The sequence below is a fragment of the Chaetura pelagica genome, unplaced genomic scaffold, assembly GCF_000747805.2.
Source record: "Chaetura pelagica isolate M959 unplaced genomic scaffold, ChaPel_1.0 scaffold17, whole genome shotgun sequence".
NCBI lineage: Eukaryota > Metazoa > Chordata > Aves > Apodiformes > Apodidae > Chaetura > Chaetura pelagica.
Window position 1 is genome coordinate 1169831 of NW_009970726.1, and position 15065 is coordinate 1184895.

Sequence of the window (15065 nt, forward strand, 5' to 3'; positions counted from 1 at the left end):
TAAAGATGCAAAGTTAATTATCAGTAAATGCTCCTTCATTGCACTTGTAATCTGTATATTGAGTGATAGTATTCCAGATTTACCTACACTTTCACACTCAAAGTATTACCTTTCAAATCAGTTGTGGAAATCTATTTCAACATTCATTTGTGATGAGATAAACCAAGTATTGAAATTTTCTAACCCTCCTTAAAATTACATATTAGCTAGACACAACACAAATATGAACATATGAGTCTTTGTGTTTAGGTTTCATAGGTAAGTTTGAAATTATGTCCAGAGAAACAGAAATACATGGTACTCTATATTCTTCAAATCGTTCTTAATTAAACAATATAACTTCTTAGCAAAATATCTAGCTTCATATGCTTTTGAATATAAAGGATTTTCTGGACAAAATAATTATGGTCAACACAGTTTGGTTTTCAAGTGCCACTCATTAACATAAAAAAGAAATTATCACTGTAAATCTTGACAAACAAAGTTAAGGAGTCACTTGGGGAAAAAAGCTTAGTTTTCAGAAATAAAACATATTTCAAGTCTGGAGCTGTTGAGAAGTTTCCCTCTTAACTATGCATCTCAAATCTAATTGACCTTGGTAAATATGCAAGAGCATGTTAAGAACATATTTAAGACATACATAGTTACAAGGTCTAATTGTGTTCCCTTGACCCTAGACAAATCCTCTGACAAATCCAACCTATTTTTCTTTTTTTATTTTACACCCCTACTCTCAGTTCTGAGTGTCCATTACTGTTAATTCTCTTCTGCCACCTTGAGATAGCAGGTCTGCATGAAACATGTTCTATTTGCCATCTGCAGGGGCTTTGTGACTGATGTTTCAGTGTTGAGGACACAGACTGTAATTGTAACTAGTCTGTTCCTTTCCTTCACCATGCTGTTTTGACTTTTTCCTTACTTCTTATTAGAATGGTCTGCTGCTTCTTACACCACCGTAGTGGTGATTTAAAAAAACAAAACAAAGCAAAAAGGAGCTAAGTATTATCATAAAAGCCAAGAAAAATGCAGTGTTTTACTCACTAGTGTTTAGTAATAGGATCTATTTAGGACTCCTTGACTCTGGCAGATGAGGCATGTCATAGAACAGAATGCATAACTATATGCATCCATGCTTTGCATCATAAAACAATTAAATTTGCACAAAAGTTAAATTCTCATTTCCTTTGTTCTTTACTGTAATTTACCCCTGAAATCTAGCAAGTAAAACTTGGTAATAAGAGACAAAGATTCCTGAAAGAATGACTGACCTCTATTGGCTCTCTCCTTGAAAAATACTGGTGTTAACAGAACCACTCAATTTTTTTTTTTTTTGCAGGAATAATCAGGCAAGTTTGAATATTTTTGTTGCCCATTTGTGCAATACAAGTGCTCAAAGGGTTAAAAAAAATCCATTCAGTAGATGATGCAGTTGGATTCATTTGACACATCAAATCTAAATGGAAAACCATATCCTTATTATATTCCTAAAATGACTGAAAATCTAAATGGCAAAAAGATTCAGACAACTTGCCGAGCTGATATTGTCTTGATTCTTCTTGACTCTCTCTATCTCAGGAGTGACACTCACAGCAGTAGCTTTGCCAGGCTGCTCTCTGTAGTGAACCTATTATTTAACAGAATAAAATGGTACATACTATTTCAGCTAAGGCAATATCACACTGTATTGCATTAAAATGTATGATTTAAAAGGTCATCCAGTGAATATTTTTGTTGCCCATTTGTGCAATACAAGTGCTCAAAGGGTTAAAAAAAATCCATTCAGTAGATGATGCAGTTGGATTCATTTGACACATCAAATCTAAATGGAAAACCATATCCTTATTATATTCCTAAAATGACTGAAAATCTAAATGGCAAAAAGATTCAGACAACTTGCCGAGCTGATATTGTCTTGATTCTTCTTGACTCTCTCTATCTCAGGAGTGACACTCACAGCAGTAGCTTTGCCAGGCTGCTCTCTGTAGTGAACCTATTATTTAACAGAATAAAATGGTACATACTATTTCAGCTAAGGCAATATCACACTGTATTGCATTAAAATGTATGATTTAAAAGGTCATCCAGGAAACAACTGAAAAGCTAAAATGCATTTGAAATTTATTAAAGTTTACAAAACTTGATTTTTTAAGTATAACCTTGAATTCTTTCTATATAGCCATCTTGTCAATGCACTTGTGTGGATATACAGACACATTTGCACACATCTTGACATTTGCCATACTGGTGTTTGGCAGTATAGAGTATTATATTTGGAATGGGGTAAGTCACAAATAATGCAGTAAAGTCAAGCAGAGCAAATGAAAAAACTGAATTTCAGCAATGTCCACTGTAAATGTATATTTGTCCAGACATAAGAGATTCCGCAATGGATACCATCCACGGTCTAACTTTTATACCCTATAGATTCAAAGGAGATCAAACATGGGGTGCAATACATCAGAAAACTGCCAATTGAATCCAAATGCCTAAATTTCAATGTGTTTATTTAGGAATTTACTGTAGGAATAAAACCTCTGTTGCTTTTTAAACCACACTTGTACCAATGGTGCATTAACCAAATGCACACTCAAAGCAGGATCAGTATCTAAAGAGTCTGAAGGATAGGATGTGGCACTGACAGACCAATCAGTCAAACATTAACCCTGGCCCCATATACAGGGAAGTCAGATGCAGTACACCCTTAGTAAAGAATAAGAGATTCTTGCATGATTTATGCCAATCCATATAGGTTTATGTAAAATACACATTTCCATTCTAATGGGGTTTGGTTTTTTTCCATAAGCTCTTGGGTTTGTGTGATAAGGATAACTGTGCTGATACATTATGCTCATAATTCTGCAGTGCACTGGGGCATTAACATACGTATTGTTGAAACAATTGTCTTCCTACACATCACAGTTTTGGTCTGTTCACATCAACATATTCTTACTGAAAAATTAACATCTTCTAAAACCTATCAAATGGATTAAACTTGTAAACTGACATTTGTAAAGATAAAATTATTATTCAAGATTTAGTTTTTCTAGAAATATCTGAAGATGAAGAATCTTCATCCAAAGCTATTCCAGTCACTTGAAAGAGAATTTAAGTCTTGCCAGTGAAATTTGCACTACACAAAAATTGGTCAAAGTAGAAAAACAGACAGGCTTGAATCATTTGAAAAAACAGGCTTGTTTAAACAGTGTGCATTTTAGGAGAGTTATATCATCATAAATCCAGAAAGAAGCACCACGCACTGAAGTTAGAGGGACAGCATTCTTTAAAATTTTAACTCTAAATTAATTTGGGGAACATGGCAGAAAATGTCCCAGGAAAACACTGCAGCTATTTGCAGCTCCATGAAATATGGCTGCTGATGGCAGTTCCCAGCGAGAATGGCTGGTCTCTCAGACTTGTTAACAAGTTACAGCATCAGCAATGCAGGAAGGCAGCTGCCTGCTCCAAAAGCCTTTACCTTCTTCCCTGTGCTCCTGCAAACAGTATGGCTTTCTAATGGTTATATGAGTCATTAAATATTAAACTCTGATAGGAAGGTTACTGAGGAACCAGAAAGACACAGGTAAGAGAGCTGAAGTTTGAGTACAAGTGTAGCATATTTTTTGAAGCAAAGAAAAAAAACCTAGGAAAGGATATTCTGTTAAAAAAAAAAAAAAAGATAATCTGCCTAGATTTTGTGCAAATATCCAAGATAGAGAGTAACATTTCAAAACACTGCACCCATTTCTTTAACCAAATATATGACCTTCACAGGCCATTTCCCAAACCAAGTAAGGGCTTTCCCAATTTCTTCCCAAAATAGGGAAGTAAAGTAAATCCATTACTGAGCCTGCACCTAACTAAAGAAAAGGCACAGCTTCTGGAGGCACAACCCTGTACTGATCCTCTGCACTCAAAAATTAGCCAAAGTATTAAATGAGAGCAACTTCCCATGCTGACATTCTCTTGATTCCTCTTGACTCTCTCAATCTCAGGGGTGACAGTCACAGGCGTAGCTTTGCAGAGCTGCTCTTTGTACTTAACCTAGCAGACATGGCAGAAGATAATACACAGAAGCTTCCAAGTAACATTAAAGAGTCCACTGCATTCAGATGGAAAATACCATTCCTTAATAAACACCCACATCTTTCCACACAATACTTAGTACTCACCATCTTTCAGTTATCTTTCAGACAAAAAATCATACTTCAAGAGGAATACTTCACTCTCATTGATGTTAATCAAAGTGCAAGGCTAAGGAGTTAGCATTTTACCATTAATTGGTTAAGTTAGTCTTTGTGGACAAACAGGAACCAGCATAAACACCACAGACATATTCACTGAGACACAAACACATTTAACACAGCAGAGAGGTGTAAGAGCAATGAAAATGAGGCACACATTGCTAATATTCTTCTGGTTTTCCTTAACTCTCCTTAGTTCAGGTAGATCAGAAATAGCTGTTGCATGCTGAATTTCTCCCTTGTATTTAATCTGCAAAACAAATATTACAAAATATTAGCAATTTAAAGAAGCTAAAGACAAGCACTAAAACACAACAAATATTTTGTAACCTCTCAGTTAGTCCACACCTATCAACACTATTAACCTGAAAATGAACTGTTATATTTCATTTCTGAAACAGGCTGCTAGGTATCCATTGCATCTTGTGTGACCTGTTGCAGCAGCGAGTGCACGTAACAAGTCAAGTATCCTAAAACTCTTACACCTGTTGAACACATCCCATGGGATTGTGGCTGTATGGCTGGACTTGATAATCCTAAAAGTCTTTTCCAACCTAAATGATTCTATGACAATTGGGTCACTGCATACACTGCTTGGAGATCTGCATCACTCGGACAATTACTTGGTCTTGCTATTATCTTGCTATGGAGCCTACCTGTCCATTTCAGAAATCAAGCATTCCACAGGTATGTTCTTAAAAGGGCATATGACTTCAAAGTTTCATTCAAATTATCTAAAAACACACAGAGACACATCAGGGAGAATGCAAATGTTTGGATGGATGATGCCTTTGAAGATTCTGTCAGGTATTTACCACATTTAATTTCTTCTAAACAGCAGTTATGTTTGGAAATGGTAGACTCCATAATTCAAAAGATGCACAGATCTGGAATTTCTTCAGTTATTTACCATATGTACCAAAACTGAAATTGAACTTAATGAGAAATAATTGAAAGGTTAAATGAATGCAGTACAGAAAAGAAAGGCATTGTATTTTCTGATTTTCCATATGCTATCAAAAGGGCCATCTTGGACAAATCTGTCTATTCATTGTCTTTTTCTTACTGTCTGTTGCTAAATGTCTGTACTGTATTCAGCACATTCAGCTTCAAATCTCATTAAGGCACCATAAAATTAGCAATACCCGTAGACGATGCCATCCTTTACAGTGATATGGCATGTTTTCTTTTTCTTTACAATGGTAGTAAGATATCAAAATAAATAAAAACATTCAAAATTGTGTGTACAGTGATACATAATAGTTGGAAAATAATTTTATTAGCACAAATCTAGGAAGGAAAAGTGCTTAAAGGGCCAGGGAACAGCACAATGAATCCATTTTTATAGTTTTATATTAATGTAGCATACAAAACTTCTGTTAAATACATTTTAAGGCTGCAAAATGAAGGCTTCAAAAATCAAAAAATGACACAATTAAATTAAATGTAACCTTAGTTCTGCCCCTTGTGCAAATATGCTCCATGTGCAGCTTTTAATATATTCTATACCATTATTTTCCTCTTTAAGTGCTTTATCTATCACCAAAAGCTGTTTTTTGCAAGAGAATTTTGCCTAATTCATTAGACATAATCAGTGACCCTTTTAGTGAGTAGTTTGCATGTGAATCATGACTGATCTTTTTTTACCTCCATGGACACCATCATTAAAGAAAGGGAAAATATTTGAACAAGGGTACCTCAGAGACAGGCTGACAGGAAGTGATGGGTCTAAATGACCTTGGGTTCTGTTTCAGCTCTTCTGGGAGAAAGCACCTACACAAAGGAGCACACAAGCACCCTGCTTGCCTTCCCCCACCCTTTGGACTCTACACTTTCCCCATGACACTTTCAGTGTCTCAACAGACTTTTGGTTCCTCATCCCTGGCCTCTCTTTTCCCAAACCCACTGTACAAATTACACTTAGTAGATAATTTGTAATGCTCTTCTCCAAGGCATGGTACTTCTGGAGAATGCCAGGTTTTTTTAACAGAGGCAAAACAACTTGTTTTTCTCTAAGCTCATATTTGGAAGCTGCTTTGGCCGAAATTAATAAATTAATAAATAAATAAAGCCAGCCAAAAGCATAGAACGGGAATGGAAAATTTCAGTCCAGACAGTTTAGGACTGGCAGAAGTACTGAACCACTGGAAAAAGGGTCTTTTAATAGAGACTATTAGGTATGCTTAAGAATTGGCACTGCTACTGGTCCTTAAAATGCTTCAAAATGTCCTTTGCTTTAACTTTAACAAGGCCCTAGCTTTGTGGTGTTGACTGACATATCACACAGGCTTTCTCAAGGATTTCATACAGACTCACAATTAATTTTTTTCCCCAAAAGCCATCTTCCCAGTGCTGTGTCCAGCCCTGTCTGTCCCTCGGTATAAACAAGTTTTCCGAAAATCCTCTTAAGTTATTTGTAGCTTCTTAGTTCAGATTCAGTCACAGTCCATGGATCTGAGAATTGCTTTTAACGTTCTTTGAGATCTTGACTCAAAATATTCAGGAGCCTCCTTCTTCCAAACTAATCATGACAACAGGTGAGATGAGCTCAACCACCTTGGCTGTCACCACCTTGTTTTTTAGAACTTGAACAGACTGTTCTGAGTTTGCCTCCAATACATGTCATCTGGAATAATTTGATCACTTTCAGAATATGATGAAATTGGTATGTTTGCATTATTTGGTTGGATAGTGAGTGTTATTTTTGGTATTCTGGGGTTTTTTGCACTGCAGATGTGCTTCATATTCCATAGTCACATTTAGCTCACCAAATATTTTTCAAGCTGTCCTAAGTTTTTCTGGCGAAATTCAAAGATATGTATGAAATGTTTTAATCTAATGGAGTAAAAATTGGTGCAATTTAGCCTCCTTTTGGGACTATTATAAAGAACACAATATAATTTCCCTTTTACTGACATTTAATTTAAAACTTTCTTGCACATTGCCTTTAAAACTGGCATGCTGCACTTTTAATAAATATTATACAAGCCTTAAGTAATCACAAATACAGTACATGTAATAAAATATCTTTTGTAAAATATTAACTACACACAGACTAGCAAGGTAAAGGCCGTGCTACCTGCATCATACCACTAAACCACTAATGCATTTTGTGTTCCTCTTGATAAGATTTTGTTCAAGTGTGTGTAGTAGCATACTGATCCACCCTTCAATTTCCCATCTTCACCACTCTTTAGGATTTCTAAAACAGCAAGAGCACTGCACAATATTTTTTCATTTCACTTTGAAAAGTATTGAGAAAAAGACTGCTCCTAGTAAGCCTGTGTGCCTGCTTCCAAAATAAATGTATGTGGTAACTGGCTAACAGGTAACAAAAGACTAGAACACCAGTACAAATCTAGCTAAAAATAAACCAAAACCATAATTGCCTGAGGCTAGGGGGGGGAGGGGGGAGGGGGCAGCGAACAACAACAACAAAAAATCCCACCCTCAAACCAAGGAAACCTACAACTTCCCAACCAGAGACACTATTTCAGGACACAGGACACGACAGTTTGCACTGAATCTTCAAATTGCTCTGTGACTCAACAAGATGAAATGTGACGGATGGAGGAGAGAGAAATGTCAAGGAAAATACAAACTTTTCAAAATTTTATGGGAATTCTCTACCTGACCAACACTGATGGGAAATGCAATATTTAACGCTACTTGTTAAACAAGAAAATTCTAATAGAATAGGTGTCCAGAGTTCCTAATTTGGATTTCAATAAATATTTAAACACAATGAGTGCCAATTCTATGTGTTAGTTTCAAACTCTATTTTACAAAAAGCATCTAATCAAAAGAAAAGTCATGTCACAAACATAAAAATGGCCCCAGAGGACTCCACACCAAAAATTAAAAAAAAGTGACTAATGCAGCTACAAGTGTTTCTTGCTTGGCAAACACTTTTCAAATTTCTTCCAAGTTTTGTCACAATATTTATCAGAAAAGCATGTTCTACTTGTAGAAAACCCTCTTTTTGATATTTTACTTTTAGTTGTCCATTGAAGTGACAAGGACATTGCGTGTCTATAGATAAACAACATCATTTCAGAACCAGTCTCTTGAGATCCACAGATCAACTTGTCAACAGCATGTATAGAGGCACAAACCCTCCACATTTTCACATAGCTCAGGCCTGGACATTCATTTTCCTCTTAGATTCACAGACTCAAGAGAATGTTTTGGGTTGCAAGGGACATTAAAGTTCATATACTTCCAGCTCCCCTGCCATGGCCAGGGACACCTTCCATTAGAGCAGGTTGCTCAAAGCCCTATCCAATCTGGCCTTGAACATTTCCAGGAAAGGGGCATCCCCAAGCCCCCTGGGCAACCTGTGCTAGTGTCTCATGACCCTCACACTTCTTGCAGTGTATATGGTACCAACCTCTATATTTTTTGTAATATTATATTTTTCTAAATTGCTAATTACAACTGCTGTTCAGTCTTTAGCATCAGGATATGCGTCATGTTTTTCACTCTTGAAAAATGAATCTCTCTCCTCAAACATTTAGTTCAAAGTTTTTCCTACTTTTGATTATGCTTCAAATGGAAACTGTAACTTTAGACACAGAGCTACAGAGCTCTAACTCAACTAAAATTGGATGCTATACCCAAAATCCAGTGGAGCAGTATTTGAATGAGATGTGTGATATGAAAACATAGAATTTTTAGTAAACAAGATGGGGAAAAAATATTACCACCTTTTACTCACATAAGAATAATTAATGTAAAAAACACTTACCGAACTAATATTCTGTTGATTTTTCTTTACTCTTTCAATCTCTGGAGTCTCTTTTACAGCCGTGCCAGCTCCTACTTCTGTCTTATAAAACACCTTCATAAAAGTAATTATGAGACTGTTAGCAATGCAAGTACAAGTTCTCATAAAAAGGTTGGGCAATTTTCCAAGTTCCAAATTGGTCTGACTATAAATCTTGTGAAGAAAACATTTTAATTTTTCATAAATTAGGCCAATTATCAATAACTATAACTGTAACACAGATCATCTATTATCATCCTTTAGACTGATTTCAAAAATTTGTAAGTATTTGTAATAACAGGTTTAAATTTGGAAATATTAAAATTTAGATCATAATCTATAAATGTTTATAAATACAATTTTATGCTTAAGTAATCTCACTCATTCAAAAGTAATTGAACGTGCATGTACATGCAAGATTTAAATGGGGTTTTTAATGTTCAGATCTGAAAATACTCTGAGAACTTAACAGATATTATTACTTCTAATTTAACAAACTAGAAAATTGATATATTCATTACAAAATACCCAGAACAGACAAGAGTTACAATCCAAGTCATGCTACATTTTGATTTCTAAGTTTAAGCCAAAAAGCTGGGGGCTGCATCTAAAAACAAATCTCACTTCTGAAAAGATACACATGCTGTTGATGTAATTCTCCTCTATTTCAATTGTTTCAGTGAAGGATAAAACACAAAGCTCATCAGTAGAAAAAGTCATTCAGTTACTGAAAGAGAGAGGCAAATAACTGCTCTACAAACTCCAAAAGTGGCTACAATTTAAATAAACATGGAGCACCAGTTCCCGCTCCAAGACTCCTAAAAAGCTTTCATTTGAATTTCAGTCACAGCTGTTGCCATTCCAGTAAGTATTTCCAGGCTGGCCGTGTAAAACCAAGTCTGATTCTGGAGCTTGTAAAATAAATCCTTACCACTTCTTAAACCACCATTTCTTAAACCACTCTTTCTTAAACCAAGATTGATTTAATTTTTTTTCCTATCAATAAGCCTCAACCAATAAAACATAATTCTTGATGCATTTCTCCTACTTCCTTGAAGTTCTCTGTAACCTAGTGTGACCAGTATTGCCAAATATTCTAGAGGAGAATGTCCACAACTCATTTTTTGAATATTCATAAAACTTCTAACAACTTAAAGAGTTTTGTTTTACCATGTGAGAACAGAGATAGTTCATGAGTAAGAACTTGAAAATTCTTCTGCACCAACATGTCAGTACAAGGCAGAAAGATTTACAGAGTGGACTGAACTAAAATATACTCTTCTCCTCTACCAAGGAGGGAGTGGTAAAAAAAGTTGGAGCTGGGAATTTTTCTATGAAAGAGATGACTGTGCAGTAAATATCCTATAGTAAATCATCTGACAAATGAGCTTGGGAGCTAAAAGCAGCACTGATCTTATCTGCAGAGCTGGCAACTTTTTTTGTCCCTTCAGGCAGGAAAATATTTGAGAAGAAATGAAAAAAATTAGAAGCCTATTGGGGGTCATTTATTTTTTTATATTGGGGCTGCTCCCAGCTGTATTTTAACTTAGCAAAAAGTGACTTACTTTTATAATTACACAGCAGGCTGAAAGGCTAAAATGTAGGCAATGAAAAAGAATTATAATTCAACCACAGTTATAAACTGCTTTCCTACACTTGCAGGATCCAGTTCAGAAGCAGAAAAATTATGATCACAAAATAAACCCAACACAAATCACCTCAAAGACAAAATATTTTTGTTTCATATTAGCTAGTATACTAACAAAGAGGATAATTGTCAGCCTTGGCACTGAAAACTCAGACTGGGCTTCAAGGGGTTCAGATGCATCAGAGGCTTGTCAAGGCTTAATTAAGTGGAAGGTTATTATGTGCCTGGTATCAAACTGTTGGAGAGTCTGCACTGCCAGACCCGCTGACCTATTTGAGGGCTTCATCAGAAGCTATCAAAGTTTAAAGCAGGGAGGAAAGCAGATCAGCAGAGCTTTGGCATGGCATGTTAGGATGCCAGTGACATGAGATGTGGTGATAATCACCCTCACACACTTCAGCACAGCACCTTTCAAAACCAAAAGATAATAAGTTAAAAAAATTTGGGCCACTGGGCCTGTCAACATCTCCTATTAGTAAGATGTAGCTTTCAGCTGCTCTCATCTGAAGGAAGGAGCATGTAATGGCTGGAAGACGTTACAGGGAAGACCACTGCCTAAAGCAGCCCGAGGCTTTTCTTCTCTTCCCTCAGGCTCTTACTTGCCCAGTGAAGCCACAGTGACAGGAGCCAGCTGCAGGTAAGGGCCAGCTGCAGGCAAACACCTCAGAGGAAAACTAATTGACCTTGTGCAGAGATGGAGAGAAGCTGAGAATATCTCTAAGTAAAAGGACAACATCTGTATTAGATAATACTAAAATATTTTAGTGACTTACATACCTTTCTCCCAAATCATTGGCTTTATTAGTATTACTTAATATGTCATAAAAAAAACCAGAAACTAACTGGACAGCATTTAGTTCCAGGGGCAATATTGACTCCTCCTCCTCTCTTCTCTGTTACATTACAAGCAATGCTAGAATTACGAACAGCAGAATTAATGGACCCAAAAAGGAAATGGAACTGAATGCACCACAAACTGGGCAATTTTAGAAGTCTAAACTCATAATTTATATTTAGGATAAACTGAAACTTTAATTTGGCATAAAATTTAAAAATATATCCAGAATAACATAAAATCATTAGACACATCTTTATGAAACCTGATCTGTTCTAATCTTATACCCAAATCTTGATGTTTTCTACATATGATGGGAAACAGAGGAAAAATCTTATATGCACAGTAACAAACCTTAGACTATTTTGTCGTTTTAGATAAAGTACTTCCTGGGGCTTGATGGAAAAAGAGAAAAAAAACCCCTTCATTTGAAAATAACTGTGGTTTGGCAAGGTGGTATAAGTGGTTTAGCAATTCAAAATAACACTGTCACTCCTAGAAAAGTGGGGTATTTTTTTAATGAAATAAATGAGTGACACACCTTTTGCCAGGAAAATTATGCAAATGGCTCAAAGGGCACTTACTCATAAGTTCCCTATTTCATGTTGCAGCATAAGAGAGCCCATTTAAACTGAAAAATATCTGAGAAGTTGAAAGCAAAGAGAAAAGCACTATTACTCACTGAACTGATGTTTTTCTGAGTACTTTTTATCCTCTCCATCTCTGGAGTATCTGGGACAGTAGAATAGTTACCAAGCATTTTCTCTGCTTCACCTTTATACATTTTCTGAAAAACAAGTTCAAAATTTCTATTTCCTGCTTTGTTGGACTCAGAATATCCAAACTGCAAAAAAATATGCTTATTATTGACAAGCCTTGGTGTCCCTTTACAGTATTTATTTCAACCTCTCTCCTCCATTACCTGGTTACCATAGTCTGTGTGGGATACCTGACATCATGTGCCACAGTGAACATCCATTTTTATATACATGTATATATATATAAGTGTATATATATAACCTGTATTCTCATGTATATTTTCCCTTCATTGTCAGGATAGATATATCTTTCTCATTAGGTAATGTAAAAATACCTGCAAGTAGATGTAAACAAATCCAATTTAGATTACATGACAGACCTAAATACAAATAATAATCAGGCAGTAAGAGTTTTTTCTGCATGAAAATTAATTTAATATCGATATGAAAGCCTCTACAGCGCTAGACAATAAGTATTTTGAGCAATGCAGGTCAAGCACTCATTGTTACACAGAACTAAAACATTTGGCCTTTTTACTATGCCTACCTGACTTGCTATTTCTGAAGCTCTTTTAACCCGTTGTATTTCAGGAGTATATGGGCCAACTTGCATCCCTTTTCCTATAATTTCAGTCTTCAGATCCTTTTTATATTTTTTCTGAAGAAAAAAGAAGCAAAAAAAAAAAACAAAAACCAACCTGTAACTAATTCTACAGTTCTTTGTACACACTGTCTTCAAAGCTATTCTGATAGCACTGGCCAGATTAAAAAAAAACAAATAAACTTCAGTTTCTTTATTTTCATATTTTTTATTGTGCACTGTTAATTCCTTGTAGCCCAGGTACATTCAGGAAGATTTTATGTTTTTAACATCTCACTGTGTTTTACTTCCAAAGTAATTAAGGAGATTCATTCTGTACTTACCTGGCTTACAATTTCAGAAGCTTTTTTAGCTCGTTGTATATCAAGTGTATCTATGCCCACTTCCATTCCCTTTCCTTTAATTTCATTCTCCAAGTCTTTCTTGTATTCTTTCTGAAATGAAAAACATCGGAAAAACATGTCTGACAGACAAATTCTTAAATTGTTCTCACTTTCATCTGCAATTCTACCAAAACACCATGTAACATTTCATGGAACATCATTAGTTTGTAGGATCTATCTACAAGACACCAGTGCTGCAGCTGCTGACTAGTTAAAAAATTCTTTTAACAGGACTGCTTATTTCAAATGTGATGTAGCCTTTCACATGCACCTGTCTTTGTAGCTTTGGCAGCTACAAGCACAGACATATGTAGATGAGACCTAAAAGTAGTAGGGCCCACATCTACTGAACACAGCCCAGTCCTGGCCTGGTTCATGAGGAACAGGCACCACCTGCAAAAGTTGACAGAAAAGTTGAAGATCTGGGAACTCAGCTTTTCCCCGTAGGCTGATCATCCAACTTCCAGACTCAATGCAGCTAAACGGATTAGGTATTTAGTGAAATCTGTGGTATTCCTACTGCCTAGGTTGGTCACTACCTGGAATTCTTCAAAACAATAATTTGTTGCATTCTGTCAAAGGGAAAGCTTGCAGAACATCTAGCACTGACCATGCTTGCAATTTCAGAAGCTTTCTTGGCTCGTTTTATCTCAGGAGTATCTGGACCAACTTCCATGCCCTTCCCTTTAATTTCAGTTTCCAGGTCTTTCTTGTATTGTTTCTGTGAAGATAAAACTTCATGTTATGTTCACAATAGCCAGAGTTACAGGTTGATATTTGCACAAGAGATCTAACTTAAGATCTAGAGTCAATCAAAAATCTCAAGAGTCACAACTCTCAAGTCTTGGCAAGTTTTTGTCAGGAAAACACATAATAAATTACAGAAGAAAAGCTTGAGGAGATGTTCACTGAATGTATAAAACTTTATCACTGAATTTTTAATTTGGCAGAGGGTGCAGGGAAATGAGTCCATACAGCTTGCTACAATTATCCTTTAAAGTAAAGGGGAAGTGTAGCTCTGCAGAACATAGTGCAATAAACTGATTCTTGGTGCCAGCCAAATTGAAACACATTTTACTTTTAAGAAAATATTTTATTTATTAAATGGCTACATGTTAGAAATTTAATACGATACAGAATTGTTTCCCATGAACTTTCAGAACAGGAAGTGGCAATTTATTCATATTATAGGTCTTTCTAAAGCACAGCCATTAGGCAAGTGGCAATACTCATCCATAATTGCTGCTTTTTCCTCTCAACATAAATTATAAATAACCTATAACAAGGAAATAAAATGGATATTTCATCTTCATCTCACCTAAGCAAGGATGTATTTCTTGTTCATCAGCAAATTATATTAAAATACAATACTGAAATATGATATACAATATTTGCATCCAATTAAAATTGCATACAAGTAAACTAAAAATATTATAAAGCAGTACTGTTTCTGCTACTATGGTAGTAATCAGTCTTTTTCAGTTCTAGTTTATCTCTGCCTGTGGAAAACAGGAATTTTTTTCAAAATACATACATAGAATTACCAAATTTCTTCTTTTCTTGTTTGTTAACTCTTTTTTAGTTTATACATTAGTTAGAAAAAAGAAGGAAAATACCTTTCTACTCAATGCAATGGTTTGATCAGTTACAAAAACAAGACCAAAAAGGCCTTCAGTCTTCCATCTCTGACTCGCTCTGGTGTGGAAATAAACATGATAAAACAACTCTCCACTTCACAAACCACAGTTTTTTGCAAAAAGTGCGAGCTAACCTATGAGAAGATATCATCCCTCACTACGTATCTCTGCTAAAGGCAGAGAAGCAGATATTTCCT

General features: G+C 35.6%; 1 protein-coding gene across 1 annotated transcript in view; it reads right to left on the minus strand.

Annotated features, from left to right (window-relative positions):
* The window catches only part of NEBL (nebulette), a 90225-nt gene that overhangs the window by 32216 nt on the left and 42944 nt on the right, over positions 1 to 15065 (minus strand). The window contains exons 14-22 of the mRNA XM_010006953.1: positions 13842 to 13952; positions 13172 to 13282; positions 12795 to 12905; positions 12172 to 12276; positions 8989 to 9081; positions 4399 to 4491; positions 3945 to 4041; positions 1898 to 1977; positions 1532 to 1624 (exon numbers count right to left, since the gene is read on the minus strand). Of these exons, the coding sequence (XP_010005255.1) occupies positions 1532 to 1624; positions 1898 to 1977; positions 3945 to 4041; positions 4399 to 4491; positions 8989 to 9081; positions 12172 to 12276; positions 12795 to 12905; positions 13172 to 13282; positions 13842 to 13952 (894 nt within the window). The remainder of the gene's footprint in view (positions 1 to 1531; positions 1625 to 1897; positions 1978 to 3944; positions 4042 to 4398; positions 4492 to 8988; positions 9082 to 12171; positions 12277 to 12794; positions 12906 to 13171; positions 13283 to 13841; positions 13953 to 15065) is intronic.